Source organism: Hippopotamus amphibius, chromosome 10 (assembly GCF_030028045.1).
Source record: "Hippopotamus amphibius kiboko isolate mHipAmp2 chromosome 10, mHipAmp2.hap2, whole genome shotgun sequence".
NCBI classification, from domain to species: Eukaryota; Metazoa; Chordata; class Mammalia; order Artiodactyla; family Hippopotamidae; genus Hippopotamus; species Hippopotamus amphibius.
Genome location: NC_080195.1, coordinates 5,713,944 through 5,737,896, shown reverse-complemented (window position 1 = coordinate 5,737,896; position 23,953 = coordinate 5,713,944). Strand labels below are relative to the sequence as shown.

The following is a 23,953-nucleotide window of genomic DNA, read 5'->3' as shown; positions in this document are numbered from 1 at the left end:
CTATATTCTGTAATTTCTGTTTAATATTGACATACAGTAAGAATTACCCTATTATACAAATTTAGGCTTTAAATCCTTATTAATATGATATTTAATGGTAAATCAAACATAATCTAGAGCTAATGCAATGCAGAAAATGCATGTATATCTATTAAAGCACAAGACTGACAAAAATTGAAACTGATATGGTTGAAAATACTTTCACATTTTTATGCAGAATAATGTTCATAAAATGAACTTTGGAGCTTCTATCCTTGACGAATGTATTTTTGTTATTTCCCAATGTTATATGAGAATATCTACTTCATTGCAGCATACATTTCCTAAGTAAGATGTCCCTAATAAGGAATGGTGTCATTTATTTCAGTCTTACAGAAAAGTTCAGAAATACCTGTCGACCACCAACCAGCTTGTAACAAGTTCTATTATTCTCTCAGTGTCGGTAGAGCTAATAATCTGATAAAATAGTCTGCTTGTGTCGTGGGGGTTTGTAGTTGTGTCTGGAATAATTTCTCATAAGACTCTTTTGGGGGACAATGTTTATTGTAATACCTAAAGGTTTAGGATCAGTAATATCAAATTACAGAGCCAAAGGAAGTTAAGTTAAAGATCTTGAATTAATTTAATAAGTAAAATATGAATATTCAGTGGGCCAATTTTCCGTGATACCTAGGGGATTCCTCTATTAAGAAGGCACGTTTTGATTTTAGATTCACTTATTCTCTGCCAGTGGAGTTGATGCATGATTAGGACAGTATCATTAGAACACCACTTGTATGTCTTAGCAAGTCACTTAACTCCTCCAAAATCACAGTTTACTCTCTTATGTCGTAAAGACATTCGATCACCTCTAAAGCTCATTCTAACTCAAAGAGTCTATGATTCTACAGCACTAGTGACCTTTCACCAGGAAGAGTGCAATTGATTATGTTATCTCATTGAGATTGTGAAATTTCTGCGTAGGATTGTATGCGGAAGCAAAAAGTCATGGAAGAAAACGCCTTGCTACGTGCCATTAATAATTATCTGCTTGCCATTCAAACATTTCAAAGAGATCTCAAATAAGAATTTTTAAAGCAAAAACATGAGCCACATTTTTCTCTATAATAGTAACAATTGTGTCACCAGGCCCACCCAACCGCCCAGAAGGGTGACCGCAGCTGCGTGGGCTCCTTCAGAGGCGAGGCGGCAGGGAGTCAGCCCCCCAAGACACCCCACCCACTCCTTTAGCACCCCCTTTGCAGCCGGGAATGAGCGGAACTGAGGCAGAAGCAGAGCTGCACTCTTGTGCGTTTTGCAAAAGCGGCAACCCAGTGGGTGAGGCCTCTGAGTCGGGCCCGGGCTGTCCCAACACAGCCTCCATGTAGGGGGCCAGATCCACTGCCTGGAAGCGCACAGGGGCAGCTGCAGCCCTGCACGGTGCACAACCCTGCAACCCTCTCATGCAGGACTTAGGGCTCCCTGGAAGCGGAGGAAGAAACAATAATAATGTTTTATCAGTCATCCTCTCCTGCTACGTATCTTCCTTGCTTCTGTATTTCCATTCTGCAGCTGGGCTTTTGGTTTTATTTTCAATTTGTAGGTAAATTGTATCTTACAGCCTAATTTTTATTCTGAGTTTATCTGTTAGCCTGTTTTATCATTTTTCCTTAGCTTTAAAACCATCCTTTTGAAGCTATACTGGTGAATTTCTATTTGGAATTCTGAGTGACATTAACAAGTGGAATACAATTTTTTGGAACAACCGTATTATGATATGATATGAAAAGCTTCCAGAATTAGTACTGGAAAGAAACTTACTACTCTATCCCTGTTTTTTCCATACTGTATAAAATGTAACATGGTCACTAGTAACTGATTCTACTCACAAAATGCAATTGTGCACAATGCCCAAATGCAATTAATTGTGAAGCAGCCTTAGGTCACCGAATAGGAGATGCTAATCAATATTCTCTTTCTTTAATGAATGCTCTTGAAGGCATAACGTGATCTGCATTTTCTCTCATGCAGTATCAAGGCCACTTCAAGTTCATTTCAGATCTTTAATGCTGTCATTTGAAATCCTAAATGTGAGACACGTCAAACACAACAGCACGTTATTAACCTTTGGGGGAGAGAACCATTATTAAGTAGTTTATTAAGATCATGTGAAAAGTTATTAAAATATTTTAAGTAACAAATTTTATTTAAATCAAAGTCAATGGCACCAAGTTGAGTACAAGTCAAGCATGTTACTAAATACTTTAAACATGACCTTAAGTTTAATGAATAGAGAAATATTTATTTCCTTTGACTTTCTTCCCCATTAACTTTTTAAACCAAAAAACAAGGTATTTATTCGGTTCTGACTTGGGAGGCATTCAGTGGCTCACAGTTTGAAATCGTGGGATAGGTGTCACACCCAGCACTGTTTTATTATTTCTAAAAATTTCTCATTAGGACAGCAATACAGATCTCAGAATTTATCTGTGCTTGTTCTGACCCTTCAGAGTTTTAAACCCAACACTTTTGAAGCAAGAGTTCTTAAATGTGCTACCTTCTGTGGACGTTAATAAGTTTATTTTTCCCTAAATCCACCTGCTCTATGTGTTATAAAAAACAATAAAAATTTAAAAGTATATGTATTCATTTGCTAGGGCTGCCATAACAAGTACAACAAACTGAATGGCTAAAACAACAGAAATTTATTGTCTCACATTTCTGGCGGCTGGAAGTCCAAGATCAAGGTGTCGGCAGGTTGGGTCCTTGTGAGGGCTGCGAGGAAGGTCTGTTCCTCTAGCCTCTGATGGGTTGATGGGCATCTTTGGAGATCCAAGTTCATAGAAGCATCATCCCAATCATTGCCTTCATCTTCATCTGGTGTTCTCTCTGTGTACATGTCTGTGCTCACATTTTCCTTTCCAAAGGACACCAGTTACTTTTTAAACTTGCTTACCTGCGTAAAAGCCCAAATTAGGTTACCTTCTGAAGTCCAGGGGATTAGGAATGCATCACATGAATTTCGTAGGAACACAGTTTCAACTCATAACAGTGTGCCTTACAACAGCACCAGTGTGCCGCACACAATGTTTAAAGTAACAAAAATAAGCAGTTATTTTGTTACCCTCATTTTACAGATGAAGAAACATATTCTGTTTACAGTCAGAATATGTTCCAAGGGGATTGGTCCCAGGGCCCCCATGGATACCAAAATCCACAGATGCTCAAATCCCTTTTATAAAGTGGTGTAGTATTTGTGTATAACCTACACACACATCCTCTCACTTCAAATCATCTCTAGGTCACTTAAAATACCTAATACAAAGTAAACTCTGGAATTAATTGTAAATACAATGTGAATGCTATGAAATAGTGCTGGTGTGTGGCAAATTCAAGTTTTGCTTTTTGGAAATTTCTGGAATATTTTTGCAAAAATTTTTTCCATTCGTCGTTGGTTAAATCCGAGGATGTCAAAAAGGAAGGCCAACTGTATTTATTTTTTTCATCTTTCCTGTTAGCCTCAGATGTTTATAGCTTTTGACTACAGCACGTTAGACTAGTGTCCATGAGACATCCTCTATAGAACTACCTTTACATCTGTTCGGCATGTTGTCATAGCTTAAAGGTAAGTTTTGTCGTCGTCGTTGTTGTTGTTGTTGTTTTAGGGTTATTTATTTTTTATTTATTTATTTTTTAAAGCTCTTTATTGGAACATAATTGCTTTACACTCTTGTACCAGCTTTTGAGGTACACCAAAGTGAATCAGCTGTATTTACACGTATATCCCCATATCCCCTCCCTCCCGTGACTCCCTCCCGCTCTCCCTGTCCTGGCCCTCTAAGGCATCATAGACATATATACATGACTAACTGTAAAATAGATAGCTAGTGGGAAGATGCTGTATAACAAAGGGAGATCAACTCGATGATGGGTGATGCCTTAAAGGTAAGTTTTAATAATGAATCCAGCATTAATAATAGGAAATGTTTCTTAGGTGCTTATATATGCCAGTTGCTATGCATGGGACTTTAATCTAGGTTGTTTAATCCTAAAAACTATGTGAAGTAGACGCCAGTATTAGTTACCTTTGCTTCACAGATGACGAACCTGCCAGCAAGAGATGCATCCATGGTGGGAGGTGGAGCCAGATTTGGATTCGAGCCTCTGACTCAGAGCCCCCGTCACTAACCTCATGAAAAGGATTTGCCTTGTCATTTCATGTTTTATTTGGGCTAATTTCATCAGGGAATTATCTGGTTATGAGAGTTTTTAGTAATTCACCATTCACTTTTGTGTTTCATTTTGGTGAGATCATTCACGGATGATTAGAAAGTTCCTTCGTTGCAGAGGTGTCCTCATTGTAAACTTGGCTTTTGTCCACAATCGTGAATTATCTCTTTTTACAAGACAAGGATGCTCAGTGGGACATGGGACGACTTGGTAGACGAAGGTACTTTTCCACTTTGATGACAGCTGATAAAGAGTTCTAAGGTAACTTCCTAAGTAAAGTTGTCATCAAGGAGCTCTGCATTCTCGTCTGTCTCTAAAATCCAGTGTCTTAGAGAGGAAATTAAAAAAATACTAACACTTTTGGGACTTCCTAGGTGGTGAAGTGGTTAAGAATCCACCTGCCAATGCAGGGAACACGGGTTCAATCCCTGCTCCAGGAAGATCCCACATGCCACAGAGCAACTAAGCCCGTGCACCACAACTATTGAGCCTGCGCTTTAGAGCCCATAAGCCACAACTATTGAGCTCATGTGCCGCAACTACTGAAGCCCACGTGCCTAGAGCCCATGCTCCACAACAAGAGAAGCCATAGCGATAAGCCCGTGCACCACACCAAAGAGTAGCCCCCACCTCCCGCAACTAGAAAAAGCCCGTGTGCAGCAACGAAGACCCAACACAGCCAATAAATTTAAAAAAAATAAATAAATTTATATAAAAAATATATACTAACACTTTTGATTCAAGACTGCCAAGTTCCTAGAATAAGGCTTCTTCTGTCTCTAGGATATTCCAAATCTAATCTGAAGAAGGCAACATCATTTTTTTTTCAGATTATAACAGTGCCCTTTAACACTTTCTCAGTAGGGAAAAAAAAGTGGGTGAAGGTGAACATAAACTGCTTCAGGCATGGTGGTAATATTTAGAAATAAAGTTTCAAAAAGCAGTGCATGTGGAAGATGGAACCAGGAGCTGATTTGCCACAAGTATGGAAAGTAGATGTCACGCACCCACTTACAGTTTCAGAACTGGACCGTCAACGCGAGGACAGTGGACCGATCTCCGTGTGGCCATCCAGACAGCAAGAGTGCTGGTACATAAATTACAGCAAAAATGAAAACACGGGTCTCGTTCGTTTCAGATTTCAAGCATAAAACTTGACAAAAATTTCATTCAGCCCTAGAAGTTGACGCTGACAAAATGAGAAACTCTCTTGTAAAAAGTAAATCTTCTAGTGTTGGAATTTTTAATTCAAGAGACTTAAAACTGCTGGAAATGAAACATTGAAAAAAAAGTTTGAATCATCCTGATTCCTCTCCAGCCACCATAAGTCAGATTGGAATTCAGTTCAAAGCAAAATATCTTCTCAAAATATTGAGCCAAGGTTTTGTTTTGTGCTTGTTTTTGTTCTTTTGATTACTCGTCATGAAATAGAGTCTTATGCTAAGCCTTTCTTTTTTAGATTTGTATATTCAAGCGGCGTTTTAATTCCCATTAGACTTCTCTGCATATCAGAGCATCCTAGGATATAATTTCATAGCCTGATGACTCCCTATATTTTTAAAATCCTAAAGTGTTTTTTCAAAAATAAACTTTTAACTTTACAATAGTTTTAGATTTATGGAAAGATGAAGATGGGACTGAGAGTTTCCATATATATAAAACTCAGTTTCCCTATTAACATCTTACATTAGCATGGTACATTTGTCACAATTAATGAAGCAATGTAGAAATGCTATTATTAACCAAAGTCCATGCTTTATTCAGATTTCCTTACTTTTCAAAATGAAATGTTCTTTTTCTCTTCTAGTATCCAACTCAGGGAATGCAGATATCATACTGCAATTTAGTCATTTCTCCTTAGGCTACTCTGATCTGTGACATTTTCTAAGACGTTCTTTGTTTTTTGATGATCTTGAAAGTTTTGAGGAGGAGGAGTTAGGCATTTTGTAGAATACACCTCAATTGAAATTAGTCTAATATTTTTCTTATGGTTAGACTGGGGCTTTGAACTCTGGGGAGGAAGACTACAGAGATAAAGTATCTTTCTCATTTACATCATTTCACTTATATCTGAAGTGCTATTAATTGAAAAGGAAAACTATAAAGACGACGTAACACTTTCTCTGATCTATGTCTTCCTAAACAAAATAGTTCTGTTAAAAAAATAATCAAGCTAAAATACAGTTTATAATATATGAACTGTACATAGCAGGATAACACTCTATAGAGCTCTATTTTCGTTTCCACAGAGTACTCAAAATCCTCAGTTTCTAATTTAATTAATATAAAACTAAATCTTAGAATATGATGCCCACTGAATATTTCTAAGGAAATACCTCCATGACTAATGAATTTTCAGTTTCTGCTTATAAAGATATTCTAGTTTAAATGAAGTCATTTGCAGCTATAGATTTTTCAATTAAGTTTTATAGTAAAGCTAGAAATTCATCTTAAGGATAAATAGAAAATGTCCTCAAATTCATAGATTTTATGAATCCCATGTAACATCCTGAATACATTCACCCACAGTAACTGCTTCTACTGTGAGTAACCTCGATTTTATATGTTTGGGTGGCACTGCAAATAGAAACATAATTTTGTAAATCGGCTCAATTGATTTTAATGTGCCAAATATTTCCATACATGTAAGAGGTATAATTTAAACAGGCCACTAGATTGGAGATGAAGTAATCACTGTGGATTGCAAGTGGTCTTTTGAAATAGCGATTAACAGATGCTTCTCTTCTTCAGTCAGGAGCTGTATGCCCACTGTACTGGGAATAATCTCCACACAAAAGATCTTTATTTTTATATTTTCTTTTAGAAAAAAATCGAGTGATATATTTTTCTGACTTTGCCTTTAAATCAGTAACATTTTACAAAATACTTAAAGCTTCACCACATTTTTGACACTCAAATTTCTTTATCTCTTTTTCTTATTTTGCGATTAGCTACTATAGTTTATTTTTTTAATTACTTTATGGGGAAACGAAGTATATTAAGGATGTAAAAACGAAAAGTTCACTGAGGAATGACTAAGCCTAGCATTATTATATTGGGATCCTGGGTCAAGCATTTCTCAGACATTTATAATATCAATATAATGGATAATAACGTAGCATTCACTAAGGGGAAGTTTCCTCTATCGTAATATTTGCTGGAAAAGAGGCCGGTGGTGTTTTTATCTTTAATATAATTTGATTCAGTTTGGATCCTGCTTTCACCTGAGAAAGTAAGATCTGCGTAAACGCGCACAGTTTGAGCACGTTGATGGACGCACGTGACTTACAGTGTCTGCACAGAGGGCTTCAAGTCTGCGATAGACGTCGCTGACCAGTGCACACCCAAGGCCTCGTACAGCACACGTTGTTGACACATGTGGCATTTTAATTATTAGTGAGTTAATGAGTAAGGGACTCTTGATCTGGGGTTTGCAGGATAGAAAGAAGTTCTGTGAACAACCTGCAGGGGTGCGAATGAGAATGGAGTGTTTAGGATACTGCAGTCACCCAGGCATTAGGTAAGGCGAGTGCAAGCTCACCGTGGATCCTGCGTTATAGTCTGAAGTATTTTAATTTGATTTGTTGAATGAGTGAGACCAATGCAAGGTAATAAAGAAGAATGCATTACAGTTTGTATAGTTTAAATATTTCTTACTTTTTAGAGCAATTTGAAGTTCGCAGCAAAATTGAGCAGAAAGTAGAAATTTCCTATCTATCCCCTGCCCCGACATATGTACAGCCTCCCTCACTATCAAAATCCTGCACCACTGGGTACATTCGCTACAGTTAATGGCCCTACACTGACACATGCTGATCACCCAAAGCCCACAGTTTACCGTAGAGTTCACTCTCGGTGTCATGCATTCCATGGGTTTAGACAAATGTATGACATATATCCGCCTTTCTAGTGCTGTACAGAATAGTTTTACTGCCTTAAAAATCCTCTGTGTTCCACCTATTCACCCCTCCCTCTCCTGCAACCACTGATCCTTTTACTGCCTCCATTGTTTTGCCTTTTCCAGAATATCATATGGTTGGAATCATACATTATGTAGTCTTTTCAGACTGGTTTCTTTCACTTAGTCATATGCGTTTAAGGTTCCTCCTTGTCTTTCCATGGCTTAATAGCTCATGTATTTTAGTGCTGAATAATGTTCCATTGTCTGGATGTAGCCCAGTTTATGTCTCCATTCAGCTACTGAAGGACATTTCAGCTGCTGCCAAGTCTTGACAATTATGGATAAAGCAGCTATGAACATAGCAAATAGCTCTTTTAAGCAAGTTTCTGATCACTACTTGTGCTAAGATAGTTTTGGGCCATAATGTTGACAATGATGATGATTGCATACTTTCAAGTCATTTACATAATAAAGTGAGTCATTTTTTCTGCCGTAAACTTTACACTGTACACTTTTCAAAACCTCCTGAGTTCAGTATTGTCAGGGTTGCTCCAGTTTACATTCTTCGTGACAGTACATTCAGGTGTCCATTTGCTTTCCTTTGACTTGGTATTTTCTCATATTAGAGCTGTGGTTCTCAACCAGGGGCTATTTCCCCTCTCCCCCTACCCAGGGGACACGGAGAAATTTCAGTTACAGAACTAGCATCTGTTAGGTAGACACCAGGGATGTTGTTAAACATATTTTGATACACGGGGCACTACCCATAACAAAGAATGTTCTGGCCCAAGTTTTCAATAGAGCTGAATTTGGGAAATCTTGATTTCGAAATTTGGTTCAGGGACTTCCCTGGTGGTGCAGTGGTTAAGAATCTGCCTGCCAATGCAGGGAACACAGTTTGGATCCCTGGACCAGGAAGATCCCACGTGTGGCAGAGCAACTAAGCCCACGAGCCTCAACTACTGAGCCCTTGAGCCTCAACTACTGAAGCCTGTGTGCTTAGAGCCCATGCTCCGCAACAAGAGAAGCCACCATAATGAGAAGCCAGTGCACTGCAACGAAGAGTAGTAGCCTCCACTAGCCCCCGCTAGCCGCAACTAGAGAAAAGCCTGCGGGCAGCTACCAAGACCCAAACTCAGCCAAAAAAAGGGGGGGGGAGGGCGAAGAAATCTGGTTCATGTCCAGTCCCTCACTCATCTGTGCATTTGGCTGTTTTGTTGACATTGGCAAATCATCCCAATTGTACTTTTCTTTTCTGCTTCAGGTGTGAAGAGCCTAAAGATAAATAGCAAAGAAGTTTTCACATCAAATGTACTCATGAGAGCTTTATTGATTCCAGTAGGGCAGTAGTTCTTCACACTGGGCGCGCACTGGGCTCGCCTGCAGACTGCAGAGATGTAAACATGGATAGAGTTGGCGTGGGCAAGGCCTGACCCTAACGTGTGGCCACGGTCAGAAACCACCATCAGATGCTGTGCACTCTCAGTGCATGTCCACCCAGTGAGGCTGCTTGATGACAGGACCTCTAAGCCCAGAGCTGTTTCTACCTTTGATGAAATCTAAAGCTGTTTCCTTTTTCTGTTCAAGTGGGGACATGATTGAATTGATACTCTAAATCCATCCCAATGAGGAAGTGTCATTGAAAACATATTAGTGTGAAATGAGGGGGCTCTGAGTTAAGATTTAGCTATGTATTTTTATATCCTGTGCCTTGAAACATTAATGAGAAAGGGACCTGAGTGGACCCCAACAGTATATGTTTGATATATGTTTGCGTATACCGGCAGATCCATTTGTTCATTTCACTAAAGTTTAGGTCTGCCTCATGCCTGAATTTGTTCATTATATCATAACATTACATTCGCTATATGGCTTATTTTTTCAGCATTTACATAGTTTGTAGACTCAGAGACTCTTGGAGTCAGTCAGCTGGTTCTTTTTCATCAGTGCTGCTAACTTCTAAGATGTTATTTTTACCCAGACTGGTGCTAAAGTTGCCCAGAAAGTCTATAGCTCAACCAAGTGTGATTTTCTTAGACATCAAGCCCAAGTTCATAAGAGTTCAGATGAAAAATGAATTACCTTTTACAAGTCATTCTCCAGTTAAATACACTGTAATCTCAGTAGCTACATAATCAAGGAGTAATCATCTATTTTAGCCTTCTTCCAAAGATTCTGAAAACCTTGTCTCTTGCAATTCTCTTTCAACCTCCCTTCTAAATTTCTAACAATGATTAGAATATCCAAGTTGAGATCAAAACAATAATTACGTGTTTTTAAAAACCTTAAGCCACTAAGAAATAACTCACAGCAATTTTATTGAATTTGATACTAGCATATATTAGACTCTCAACAAATGTATTTTAAGTAAAAGCAAAAACAAGAAATATGATAACAAGAAGATGCTATAGTGAAGGTCATTTGCATGTTTTGATGAAATGGTACTCAAAAAATGATGTGATAATGAGATTGTTGGATATTAATTATGAACCTGGCACCCAGTCCCTATCATTTAATGGCAGTTTTTACCATCCAAGATCAACAAGTTAACTAATCTAAACCAAACCAAGGAAATTTTACTGAGATTTTTTTTTCTTTGTGAATGAGGAGGAAATGGTCAGCATTTTAATAGAAGTGAGTGATCTATTAAGCAATAGCTGAGGTAAGAAAAGCCAGTAAGTCTACTGTATATGTCAAACTTCCACAAGATCTATCCCTCCTGCCTTTCTTATTTTTTTAATAAATTTATTTATTTATTATTTATTTTATTTATTGGCTGCATTGGGTCTTCGTTGCTGCACACGGGCTTTCTGTAGTTAGAGTGAGCAGGGGCTACTCTTCATTGTTGTGTGCGGGCTCCTCATTGTAGTGGCTTCTCTTGTTGTGGAGCACGGGCTCTGAGTAGCTTAAGATACAGAGAACAGACTGATGGCAGCCAGAGGTGGGTGGTGGGGGGGTAGGCAAAAGGGGTGAAGGGCTCAAACGGGACCAACTTCCAGTTACAAAATAAATAAGTCCTGGGGATGTCATATACAACATGGTGGTTTTAGTTAATAATATTGTAGTGTATATTTGAAAGTTGCTAAGAGAGTAGATCTTAAAACTTCTCATCACAAGGAAAAAAATATTTCATAACGATGTATCGTTACAGATGTTAACTTAGACTTATTGTGATAACCATTTCACAGTATATACAAATGTCAAATAATTATGTTGTACACCTGAAACTAATATATCAATTACACCTCAATTTAAAAAAAAGAGCAGCTCATTTATTTAATGCTCAGACAACAAGATGCATATCTGTCACATTACTAGCAGTGGAAAGCTAGAAATAGCTTATGATAATCATAAGATACTTAACTACATATAGAGAAGTTTAACCTCGAATCACAGTTGATTAATTTAAATAATTCATCAATCTTTGTAATTATCAGACTCTAAGTGAAACATAAAATAGGAAGATAGACGTATATTTTTTAGCATGTTTAATTTGGATACTTTAGAGACCATGAAGTGCTACTTCCTGAACTGTAACTGCTTTGTACTCCAATTCAAAAGTAAAGTCTTTTGTATCTTAAAACACAAGTTATGCACCAGTCGTAATGAAAACATTTTGTCACAGCAAAGGTTTACTCTCTAACGTTCAGTTTTATTACTGTGCGATAACATTATGGCAAATATGAGTCAGAACTGTGGTTTAAGAAGCCACTGTTTTCATTGCCTTGTAAAGTAGCAGCAGCAACACGGTTCAAAGGGTTCCACGCCACTTTGAGTTTAAACCTACTGAATTCTAAGTCCCATTCTACAGTGAACAGCACCATCAAAAGAAGCTTTGGAAAAATCCCCCAGGACAGAAGGGAAAACAAGCTAGAGAGGACCACGCCAAAAGCTCGCTGATTACACGTCTCCCGTGGGTCCCGAGCTGCTCTCACCCTCCAGAGAACTGGGTCTGAAACGGCCGTATCGTGTTCGTGGTTCTTGAGACTGCAAATTAGCTTTGAGATCTGCAATTGTGAATAATGAAACTTGATAAACAGGGCTGTTTCCTCCAAGGAGTTCCATTAACAAGATTTCTTCAGTTTGGGGATGGTTTCCAAACTTTCTCGAGCCTTTCTCCTTGAGTGGGAGCGCTCTTTGAATAACTTTCCCAGACTCAAGAACTTCTCATTCTTTTTATTTCCTCCAAACGTGAAATGAACCCTGATTTCCTTCCTCTATATAGTTCTCTCATTCAGGCAAAATATAGACTTAGTGATAGGAGTAGTAACCACAATAATACTAGCTAGAACAAAAAATGGGGAATGCTTTGTCTGAGCTTTGTACGTGCCAGGTTTGATGCTAAATGCTTTTCCTGTATCATCTCATTCCAGCCTCTCTATAATCATGCAGTGATTGTAATTGTGGATTACAATTGTGATTGTAATTGTAGATCAGTTTAGCAGGTATTCTCTTACAGAGACAGACACAGGGCGTGAAGAGCAGCCTAGACTCAATCCAATTCAGAAGTCTGTGCCTTTAATCACTGTGCTCTAATGCCCCCTTTATTGCTAAAGAAATGTGACATTTAGTGGCACGTCAGTGCTTGGTCAATCAATCAATCCATCAATCAATCAAAGGTAGAATTAATATGCAGCAAAGAAAACTTAGATTTAAAGTTTACAAAAGTCATTAAAAAGGAGTAGTAGAAATACACACTAATATCATTATATAGTAAAATGACTTACAAATCACCTTTAGAATGATGATGATGAAGTAGCTTAAATATGTATGATATGAAATGGTGCCCATTTAGTTGTAATATAAATGTATTGATGAAGTTTTAACTCACTGTGCAGAATCCTCTCTAAATTTACCAGTTTATGTTTTCTAAAGTTTAAAAAATGTGCGGCGAGATTTTTCAGATAAACATCAATACATGAATGAAACAGGCATTGAGATGCAGATCGATGATCTCGTCCTCTGCACATCAGAACCTCTGTGATGCGGTTTTCCCACAGGTTTCTTCCCGGGGACCCATGCTCTTCACCATCTCTCAGCTTCCCAGGTCGCAGTGCCTGGCAGGCTTGTGATGATTAAAACCTTCGCTCCTGAGCTGCGTAGGGTTAAGCACAAAATTCTTCCTCTCCCGTAGATTACATGTTTTCTGTCTCAACCTTTTCTCTGTTGCAGTTCATTATGCTGACATACCTTTTCATGCTGGCCTGGCTGGGAGTCACGGCTTTCACCTCGCTGCCAGTTTACATGTATTTCAACCTGTGGACCATCTGCCGAAACACCACCTTAGTGGAGGGAGCGAACCTCTGCCTGGACCTTCGTCAGTTTGGTAGGTGGCTCTCCGGCTGTAACACAGAACCTCGTACGGCTTCCCCTAACTAACTGCCTCTAAAACCATGTAAATCACTTTGGAACCATCACTGCTTCCCCTACCAAAGAGATAGATGTATCAGAGTCTTCACGTTTAAGTCATTCTTTTAAAACTGAAATAAGTAGGAATTTCAGAGTGATTGGAAGTTGCTTTCACAACATGAACACGCAAACACGTATATGTGAACAGGCTGCTGCGTTGTGTTTCCCGGTGTTGTGTTTTTTCTGTCCTGATTCCTGTGAACTTTTCCTATTCTATGTGGTGTTTGCATAATATTTTCATTCTCCCATAATAAACTATATAATTTGTGAGGTCTGCTATGAAGATCGTCTAAGAAATATGTACCTCATTGTCTTCTGAAATAGGGCAAAAACAAAAACAAAAACCTTACCATTTCATAGTAACAGAATCAAAAAATGTTAAATAAATCAGTAGTCCTTTCTGGTTATTTTTATTTAGGACTAAAACCTCACGTAATAGTAATACTTTCTTCTGTGTATAGGGGCTTACAATGTGTAGACCCTATTCTAAATGGTTTATCTACGTTGACGTGTTAAATTCTCACAGTAATCCTATATGGGGATCACTGTTATTATCCTCTTTACACATGACAAAATTGAGGCACCAGGAGGTTAAATTACTGCGCAAGGTGATACAGCTAGTAAGTGACAGAGCCAGTAATACAGCTAGTATCAGACAGAGCCAGGATGCACCCCCATCCAGCTTCAGAGTCTGTTCTTAGTTGGAAGTTAGCGCCTCTCCTGTCAAAACAGGTACTGAACTATGAATGTGGACCATTGCGTCTAACTATCTGGAATTCTATCCCATCATTTGTAAAAACACGGGGGCTACAGAATTTATAAAAGATACGCAAATTCACAGGCTCAAATGGACTTTTTTTTTCACAACATAGCTATTAAAATCTACTAGAATTTGCTAAATGTTTTTCTCTAATGGGGGTTTCCTCGTACTTCAGGCAGGTGGGAAACATTTCAGTAGATGGTATGCAAGCCGTGTCTCTAAGGTTATACCATAGATCGATTGTAGGGTACGGGTAGAAGTATTCTATCAGCAGCTAGCTGTGTGTTCCAAAAGCGTGGCACACCCACCCTCGTGTCAGAGGGAGTCCCCAGCCCTCTTTGTTTGATCCAAATGAAAACAGGATGACCTGCCCTGTGCCTGAGGTTCTTGGCAAGAAGGTGATGGAGGGAATGTGGACAGCTTTTCCCTGGGGGAGGTTTTAACCTTGGAATCATGTCCCACGTAAACACAAGAAAAGGAAACCTTGGCACCAGCTGCTGGAGGTCCCTGGAAAATAGCCGCTTGGAAAACCACAACCCTGGTTTCACTTCCCACCTCCACTCCACTGCAATGTCCTCCTTTAATTCTGCTGATCTGAAAAATTAAAATTGGAAAAGATGTGACTAGTGTCACAGAGAGGGTTGCCAGGTAGATCACAGGACACCCAGTTAAGTTTGAGTTTCAGATAAACAAGCAATATTTCTTTAGTCCAGTATGTCTCAAATATTGTATGGGACATACTTTCTGTAAGTGTAAAGCATGATATGATTAAAGCTGCTTTTTGAACCTTAGCGCTGTTTATAACATAGTTACCAGGGTTTATTCAAGTTTAGATTTTCTCTGTGATGTGGAAGAGAAGGCACTTTTCGGATGTCATGCAACCTTTTATATCAGCTGTTAAGGCTTTCTGTTTGCTCTTAATGCAGAATCTACTGCCTGGATAGCATATATTTGCCCTCCAGATAATATGTCCTTAATAAGAATCCTGAATGTTCATATACAATCACGTTATACGCAAGGGGCGTCAGAATAGAAAAGAACCACTCCCCAAAATGTAGATTATGATGGGTACAGACAGAGGCAACACAGTATCCTAATAGATTGTATGTGGGGTTTGAGGGAAAAAGAGGATTCAGGAAGGAATTCATTTTTTGATTGACCAACTGGGAAGATTGATTAGCTATCAAATGTGGCGGGAAAGCCAAGCAGAAGGGCTTGCTCGGGAGTGGGGCAGGCAGGGGAGAAGATCAGAAGTTGTTTTGACAATGTTGACTTTTAGATGCTTATTAGAAATCTCAACAGAGTGTCGTCAAGTAGGAAATTGGACATATGGGTCTTGAATTAGGAGAGTGGTCTGGGGCTGGCTCTGTGGATCTAGGGGTCTTGATAATTTTTAAAGTTGAAAGCCCTGAGACAGGATGAGATCAGCAAAGGAGACAGATGACTGAGGACTGAACACGGGGAATGAAAGAGGTCCTAGCAGAGAGGAGGAACTAGACAGAGACGTTGTGAGGGAGAAGCTGGCGAGAGCAGAAAGGCAAAAACAGAAGACCGTAGACTTTGGAACACAAATGACGAGACCACGAAGGACTCTGGAGTCAACCACTGCCTCCAATACTGCTGACTGGCAAGTAGGATAAGAACTGAGAATTCACCTTCTGTTTTAACAACGTGGAGGGCATGGGTGACCTTTATAAGAAGAATTTCCATGGAGGATTGGGGTGAAATTTGGCTGGAAAGGGTTTAAGTGGAAATGGAAAGAAAGGAATTGCAGACTGAGCAAAGGCAGCGCTTCCTGGATGTTTTGCTGCAAATGTGAACAAAGACATGGCCAAGGAAATGCGTGCACAACCAAGGTATTCCAGGTGAATGAATGAAGCCTGTAATAGATCAGCATGGAGAAGGATGGCCTTTACCAGAAAGCTTTCTCACTAATGTTGGTTTATTAGACACATCTTCCAGGTCTTCTTTTTCACCCCCTCTTAGAGCTATCTTGGCAAAAAGGAGAGGTCGCGGAGAAGGAGCGCTGCATTCAATGTACTGCAAGTAGATTTTTTTAAACTAAAATCATTGCCTGAACTGTTGGCAAAAGCAGGATAATAGCAGCTCCGTAGAGATGGACAGTGGATGGTGCACCTCAAAGCCAAGAATGTGTGAATATATGCACATATTCAAAGTCAATAATATGTGCATGTATTATGCAGCAAGTGCTAAAAGCTTAGGTACCAGTTTGCCCAGAACTTGTGAACTTTTCCTCCCATGTGTATATGTGTTTGACACTTCAGGAGTTCTCAAAACAAAATGAAAGGCCCATTTTAGGATGAAGCTGGTCATTTCTCTAACATGAGGACTGTGGCAGTGTGTCACCTACGTGCTGGTTAAAAACGCAATACTCCTGGCAAAAATTCACAGATTCTGATTTAAGCGTCCTGTGCTGAAGTCCAGAGATACATGTGTGTGATACTTCCCCAGTAGATTCTGATGCAGTCGCTCCGTAAACCAGCTGGAGCAAGGGTAAATCGGAGTGAAATTGCAGCTTTTTATTTCCCCATACCGATAGCACTGTTTTCGATATAAGCAGAGAAAAATTGCTCCTTTGGGCCATAGGCTTTTACAGACTAACAGAGGCTTCGTGCCAGCAGAGGACTTTTAGATCCTGACTTCACTGTAGTCTGGGGCATAGCTATCAAAATAATTCTGATGCCTACCCCATGACATTAATGGACCAAACCAATGCAGTGGCTACAATTGAATCTGAAGATTCTGGTGGCTGGATTCCATTGCATTCAGACTGAAAATGTTTTAAATTGCTTGAAGCCTAAATAATATGGATCTTCCATTCTGTTTTTTCATAATTGTTATCAAGCCATGAAAGCTGAGGAAGAATTTTTCTGTTACAATATAACATAAAATGAAGCTTGCTTAGATTTTGTCAGCTCAAGTTTCTTTTCCTCTCTCTGAGATCTTGCAGACATTTATAATGTTAAATTGTAATTTTCCTCCATGTTGCAGGGATTGTGACAATTGGAGAGGAAAAGAAAATTTGCACCGTCTCTGAGAATTTTCTGAGGATGTGTGAATCCACTGAGGTGAGTGTTTTTACAGCCTTTAATTTTGTCAGAATTTGAGCTTCATATCCTTATTTGAGGAATATATAATTAAAACAACATTGAATTTCCCCCTTTTTCTTTGAAAGGCAATGATGTTATGCAGGGGGACTAGAAAAGAAAGATGAGATGCTCTCATATTTTATATTTCAATAAAAATTATAATTTTTTTCTAGAAGCTATCATTTTAATGAAAGTTGAAAAATCATGAAGTTATATTTTGAAAGATGTAGCATAGCCTTCTATGGTTATACTATTACTGGAAACCATCGTTATTCATCATGATCTCATCTTTAAAATGAAATTATATGAAAATGGTGCAGTGGCAACGATTTAAATGACTTGCAGGGGAAAAGATATTGTAACAACATTTGTGGTTGAGTCACAGGCACAGGTCTGTTAAAGATGAAGAGAGTTCTGATTTGTAAGACAGCAGGCGCCTATCTGTCTTCTCCTGTAACCCTGATGTGTGCTCTGTTTCTCTGTGGTTTCCTTTTCAGCTGAACATGACCTTCCACTTGTTCATTGTGGCCCTTGCTGGAGCTGGGGCTGCGGTCATCGCGATGGTAAGACCTCAAAGCTCTGAGGCTTGGTTGTGCACTTTGCCTGTAGAGATGATAATTTGCCTCTAATGTCTGAAGTCTATACAAATCCTATGTATTTTAATATCAGTTTAAAAAAGTGGCTGTGGGGGGAGAATGGGCAAATAAATAAATGAAAAACAAGGCTTACCTTAAAGACAGATTATCATCACCATAGAGCTAATATTTGGTAATCAGGTAAGGATTCAAACACTCCATGATATTGGTAACATTAACCAAAATAAGTAGCTTTTCAGATATGAGACTACTGTTAACATAAAAAATCATTTCTTTAGCATATAAGTATCTATCAGCGGCACAGTCAAGTAATTTAATCAGTTCCTTCACTTACATTATCCTTCTTCCTCCTTAAATAAGAATGTAAAAAAGCCATACCAAGTCACTTATGAGAAAAGGATTCATTTATTTTCTTCACATGGACCTCGGTGGCTTCATGTCATGTCTTCTGTATGTAACTTTCTTCAGAAATATTAAGAACGCGTCCCGACATTTCTAGAGACGTGGATGGACTTGGGGACTGTCATACAGAGTGAAGTGAGTCAGAAAGAGAAAAACAAATAGCGTATATTAACACATATATGCGGACTATAGAAACATGGTACGAATCAACCAGTTTGCAAGGCAGAAATAGAGACCCAGATGTAGAGAACAAACATATGGACACCAAGTGGGGAAAGCGGGGAGGGTTGGAGGGGAATGAATTGGGAGATTGGGATACCAAATTGTACGCTCTAAATATATGCAGTTTATTGTATGTTCACTGTATCTCAATAAAAGTTCTAAAAAAAAAAAACAAAAAAGAACGCTTCCCGAGAGCCAGGCTTTTGCTGAGTTTTGAGGACCTGCCATGTGCCGAGCCTGTCTCTTCTTGGTAACTCACGGCGCACTCCCGTCTGTTCAAGGGAAGGCCACGTGGCGGCAGTCAGCAGGTAGTCTGCGCATCAGCCAGAGCTTCTGCAGCCCGGGTCCTCGCGCCTTACGTGTGTGTCCCAGAGTATAAGTAGCAAAGAACTCTGCAAGGTGCCCAGGGACCTCACCCATGGTATAGCCAGTTCAATACGCAAAAAAGATGTGTTAATTCTTCTGGTATTCTTGTTGGTAGACATCTCTTTCCTGTATCTTTCTGTCGAAATTGTTTTCATTTCTGCTGACTGTTGACTGACTTACATACAACAGTCCTCATTTAGAACTGACCTTGCATTCTTTATGTGCATGCCTACGTTTCTAGAACCAGCCTACCTCCTGTCTTGACTAATCCAAATTTTAGTGTTCCTCAAAAAACTAAAAATAGAGCTACCATGTGACCCAGCAACTCTACTCCTGGGTATATATCCGGGAAAAAAACACTAGTTCAAAAAAGATACATACACCCCATGTTCATGGCAGCATTATTTACAATTGCCCAGACAGGGAGGAAACCTAAGTGTCCGTCAGCAGATGAGTGGATAAAGAAAATGTGGTGTATATATATATGCACAATGGAACACCCCTCAGCCACGGAAGAGAAGGAAATTTTGCCATTTGCAACAACATTGATGGACCCGGAGGGTAGTATGCGAAGTGAAATAAGTCAGACAGAGAAAGACAACGAGTGTATGATATCACTTAAATGTGGAATCTAAGAAGTACAGCAAACTTAGAGAATATAACAAAAAAAAAGAAACAGTTTCACAGATACAGAAAACAAAGTAGTGGTTACAGGTGGGGAGGGGAAACATAGGGGTCGGGGATTAAGAGACACAAAGTATCATGTGTAAAATAAGCTACAAGGATGTATGGTAGAGCACCGGGAATAGAGCCAGCATTTTATAGTAACTATCAATGGAATATAACCTTTAGCAATTGTGGATCACCATACTGTACACCTGTAACTTATAGAATATCAACCATACTTTAATAAAAAAAGGTTTTAGTGTTCTATTTCACTAAATTATGGATAAAAATAACGCCTACCCTTTAAAACTCAGAGAAAGTATGTCCCTGACAACTTAGTTTCTCGTTCCTATTCATCTATCAAAATCCACCATTTGGAAAACTACTTTTGCTCTCTCATAGACTACACGGCAAGGGAGGGAAAGGAAGAAAAACAAGTAAGTGATCTCATTGCTCAGTCTATTCAGGAAAAAGCAGGAGCTTCCTTGTCAAACAGGTCACTCTTCTAGCTATTATGAATGTACATAAATATACATGATTCATATGACACAGTGCTTGTGCTCTCTTGTAGTTTGCAACGTAAAGTGCAAAATTCATTGTATGGAAAATTAACTTGTTAATTAAACCCACAGGTCTATTTTGGGGTTTCCATGAGCCCTCTTTCTGTTGCACAGTGGACAATATATCATCTCATTAATTCAAGTTCACTGGACTCCACTGTGTGTGAGACTGTTTGGGTTACAAAACACAAATACATAAATGTGAAATGGATAGTCTGCAGTTTGAGTAAATGAGGTCAGAAGGACAGGAAACATCACATAAAGATAAAAAATATTGAATTAAGACCCTTGGATACTTCTGAGTTGAAAGAGAAGAAAGATACTGGGAAAAGGGAGCTGAGAAGAGCGTCATAGTTGGAGGAGTGACGAAGGAATATATTGTATTTATATTCTTTCTATCACAACAGAAATCTTCATTCCAGTTTGTTAATGAACATATTCTATATAAGTATATAATATGAATATTTCTTTCCTGATAGCAAGTGTGACGAAGACATGGAACAGACTTCCAGTGTAAATTATCTTTGTCTTTGATCAGGTCCACTACCTTATGGTTCTGTCTGCCAACTGGGCGTATGTGAAAGATGCCTGCCGGATGCAGAAGTATGAGGACATCAAGTCGAAGGAGGAGCAGGAGCTTCATGATATCCACTCTACTCGCTCCAAAGAGCGGCTCAATGCGTACACATAAACACCACCCCCCGTCCCTTCTACCATTCAGATGCATTGGTGTTTAACTAAGAGCCATCCAACCATCCAACCTTTCGAAAAAGAAAACAAAAGTGCTTCTCATCAATGATATGGAAGGTGACTTATGAATCACCTGAATACAATTCTTTGCTGTTTAGCACTTAATTTCCTAATCTGTTAAATTGGGGTAATCAGATCTCTTCTACAAGCTCCTATCCAGCCTTTTTTGTTTCTTTTTTAAATTTCTCAAACTCATTTAATAATTCTGTAAGATCAAAGAGACTAACATTGTCAAATGCAGAGATTTCTTTGATTTTTAACCACTTCTATGTGTCATACATTACACCTTTTGCATTATTTCTTATGTTTTGAAAAGAAAACTAGCTTTTTATACTTTTTAGTTTTGATTTCGGTAACTAGTGTAACTACAGGTAACCTTCAAAGGGACCATGTACATTATGAACAATAGACAGAGATGATACCATGATGACTCGAAACATGAAAATCTTGTCTGAAAAGATCAGTGGCCACTTTGCTATAGGCCCTGGTTAATGTTTTCATCAATCTAAGGTGCAATTTCTAAATTTGTAAGAGTAGGTTTTAAAAAAAAAAAAGTGCTTCTTATCTTTGTTAACATTGCATTTTTTCTCGATGTACTTAAAAGGCATTTCTCTCTGATTACTCATGTTTCTGTTGTGAGCATGTAGAAACAATGACGCTTATGCATGGCTAGTTACCTTTCTAAGATTGTGACACCAGGCTTACCTTTTAAAGTTTAGTATAGAGACGATTTTAACGGAAATAACTACTGTGGACTATCGGCGAATGATCTCTTTGTGATTTAAGCAGTGGCTGGATTGGAACTTTTAATATGCTAATGTGGAACATTAATTACCTTTATGAAGGTGGTATATTAAAAATAAGCACACTAACCCCTCTGAAGTTGTTTTACCTACTTTAAAAAATGTTAATGGATTGCACCTCTGTAAACTATCCCTCCAATGTGTATGATATATTTGAAAAGGCTTCCATTAATATAATAGCTCTGCTTGCAGCCTTCCAATCTATGTCGGTTTACCTGTAGTGTTTTTTAAAGTGCGGTCAGAAGCCACTCTACAATGTATCCTTTCGAAGTGTAGTGATATATTTGTGTTTTTATTTCAAGTAAGTCATTTTAACCAAATGTTCATTTGTATTCATTTATAAGACGTACCTATATCAAAGGAATTTAAAAAAAAGCAATCAGTATTATTGGACCAAATTTGGTGTTTGTTTTAACCTTAACTCTTCTTTCGGTTATTTCTAATGCTACAAGAATGCTGTAAAGTGTCTTTTAAAATGATGTAGCCTGACAAGACTTTTTTGTCAGTGTATAAAAACTAGGTAGTATTGTGCACTGATTTGACCATTGTGAAATCTTTTCTCAGTGTAAGTGCATTTCTAATAAAATTTATTGAGTGAAACAATCTTTGTACAATGACTAGTCATGCATCATCCGTAATTTTACAAGTTCTTGTAGTAGGTGGGGGGGTATTACTAGGGTTCTCTGTGGCATGATTATGCATTCTGTAGTATTATTTAATTAATTTGGGGTTTTGCTTCTTTTTTTACACTTAGATTATCTTACTGTTTCAACATGCAGTATTACAAATATTCAGCAAAAGTATTAATGGGCTTCTTTAAATTCTATATTATAGTGTTTCGGTTCTGTGTCTTAACAGTTTGTGATGATTTTTAAAACTGTCTTTTAAACTTATGTAATGATGTTGATGTTTTTGGCTTATTTTCCCCCCCTGGTATTAGAGTTTGTATTTTCATAAAGAGTGCTTTGTAGCAGGCATTACAATTAATCTGTTTTGTACATAAATGTGCCAACAGCTTGATGGTGGCGTTTTTGAAATGTAGAACAAAGTGCTTGCAAAATGTAATAAATACACTTGTGTACTTTGTGTACTTATTATTAGTTTCTGCAGTGTTTTTTTGTTTTGTTTTTTTTTCTTTCTTGTTTCGTTTATTCCTCTTTCTTATATGTGTGCCTCCTCTCCAGGGCCGTAGACGCTGTTTCTTTCAGATGCTTCTTGCCTCCTCAGCTGAGCTGACCTAACACTTCAAAACTCAGTGAAAATTCTGTGCGTGTACCATAGCTCGGGAACGCGGGGGGAGTGGTGAGAAGGGGCAGTGGAGACTGCAGAGGTCGTTTCGTTTAGCAAATGATCACAGCTCCCAGTTTCTGCTGTTTCCTTGCCTAATGTTTATTGTTTTGTGTTTTCTTTAGTGCTTCATAAACTAACAGAGAAACAAAAAAGACTCATGCAGTTCAGAAAGAAAAATGATTTCTTGGTACTGGCTTCAAAATATCAAGGTGAGAGCAATGAAATGAAAAAAAAATTTTTTTTCCAGACTTTTTGTTTGTTTTGGTTGTAATTCCTTCTGGCCAATCCAGAAGCAATGGCAATTTTAAAATAATGAAATAGTTATCTAAAAAAACTTTAATTTTTATAAGGCCTTTATAAGGCCTAAGGAATTATATTAGTCTTCAGTTATTTTCGTATTATTATAAATGATGACTTGGAAATTTCCTAGACTTAGGTTACTAACATCTACAATAATTATAAGTAGCTCTGGGGAAAATGTAATGTTTTAAAAAGTCACTTTGAAGGCAATAAAAAGAATGTTCCCCTATACAAATCTTATGAAATGATCATTCTTTCCAGTGTTTATGAAATTCTTAGCATAGCAACAAGATAACAAAGCATGATGTGCTAAAGAATATCAGCATGAACAAAAATTTCAGAATATGTGCTTTTCAAAAATTGATCATTATAAAATAATGATAATCTTTGAAAACTTAAAAGTCTGTTTCTCTTTGTAAAAATATACATTTGTTTTTAAAGCAAGTAATTTCCTTTGGGGAACTCTTTTTCCCCTAGCTTTATTGGGATATAATTGACATATAATCCTCTTGAGAATTGTAAAGCTAATGTTGAAACTAAAGAAATTACTCGTTTTGAGAATAAACATGTCTTGGCCAGCTGTGACTTGGGGGTAGTCAGTTAACTTCA

General features: G+C 38.2%; 1 protein-coding gene across 4 annotated transcripts in view; it reads left to right on the top strand.

Annotated features, from left to right (window-relative positions):
- Positions 1-23,231, top strand: part of GPM6A (glycoprotein M6A) — a 262,782-nt gene extending 239,551 nt beyond the window's left edge. For 3 of the 4 annotated variants that reach the window (XM_057697891.1, XM_057697892.1, XM_057697890.1), the window contains exons 4-7: positions 13,283-13,436; positions 17,292-17,368; positions 17,887-17,952; positions 20,740-22,354. In XM_057697891.1, coding sequence (XP_057553874.1) covers positions 13,283-13,436; positions 17,292-17,368; positions 17,887-17,952; positions 20,740-20,892 — 450 coding nt within the window. In that variant the 3' untranslated portion in view covers positions 20,893-22,354. Of the gene's footprint in view, positions 1-13,282; positions 13,437-17,291; positions 17,369-17,886; positions 17,953-20,739; positions 22,355-23,166 lie in introns of those variants that run through there. The other variant, XR_009047802.1, reaches the window with a different exon arrangement.
- The last annotated feature ends 722 nt before the right edge of the window (positions 23,232-23,953 follow it).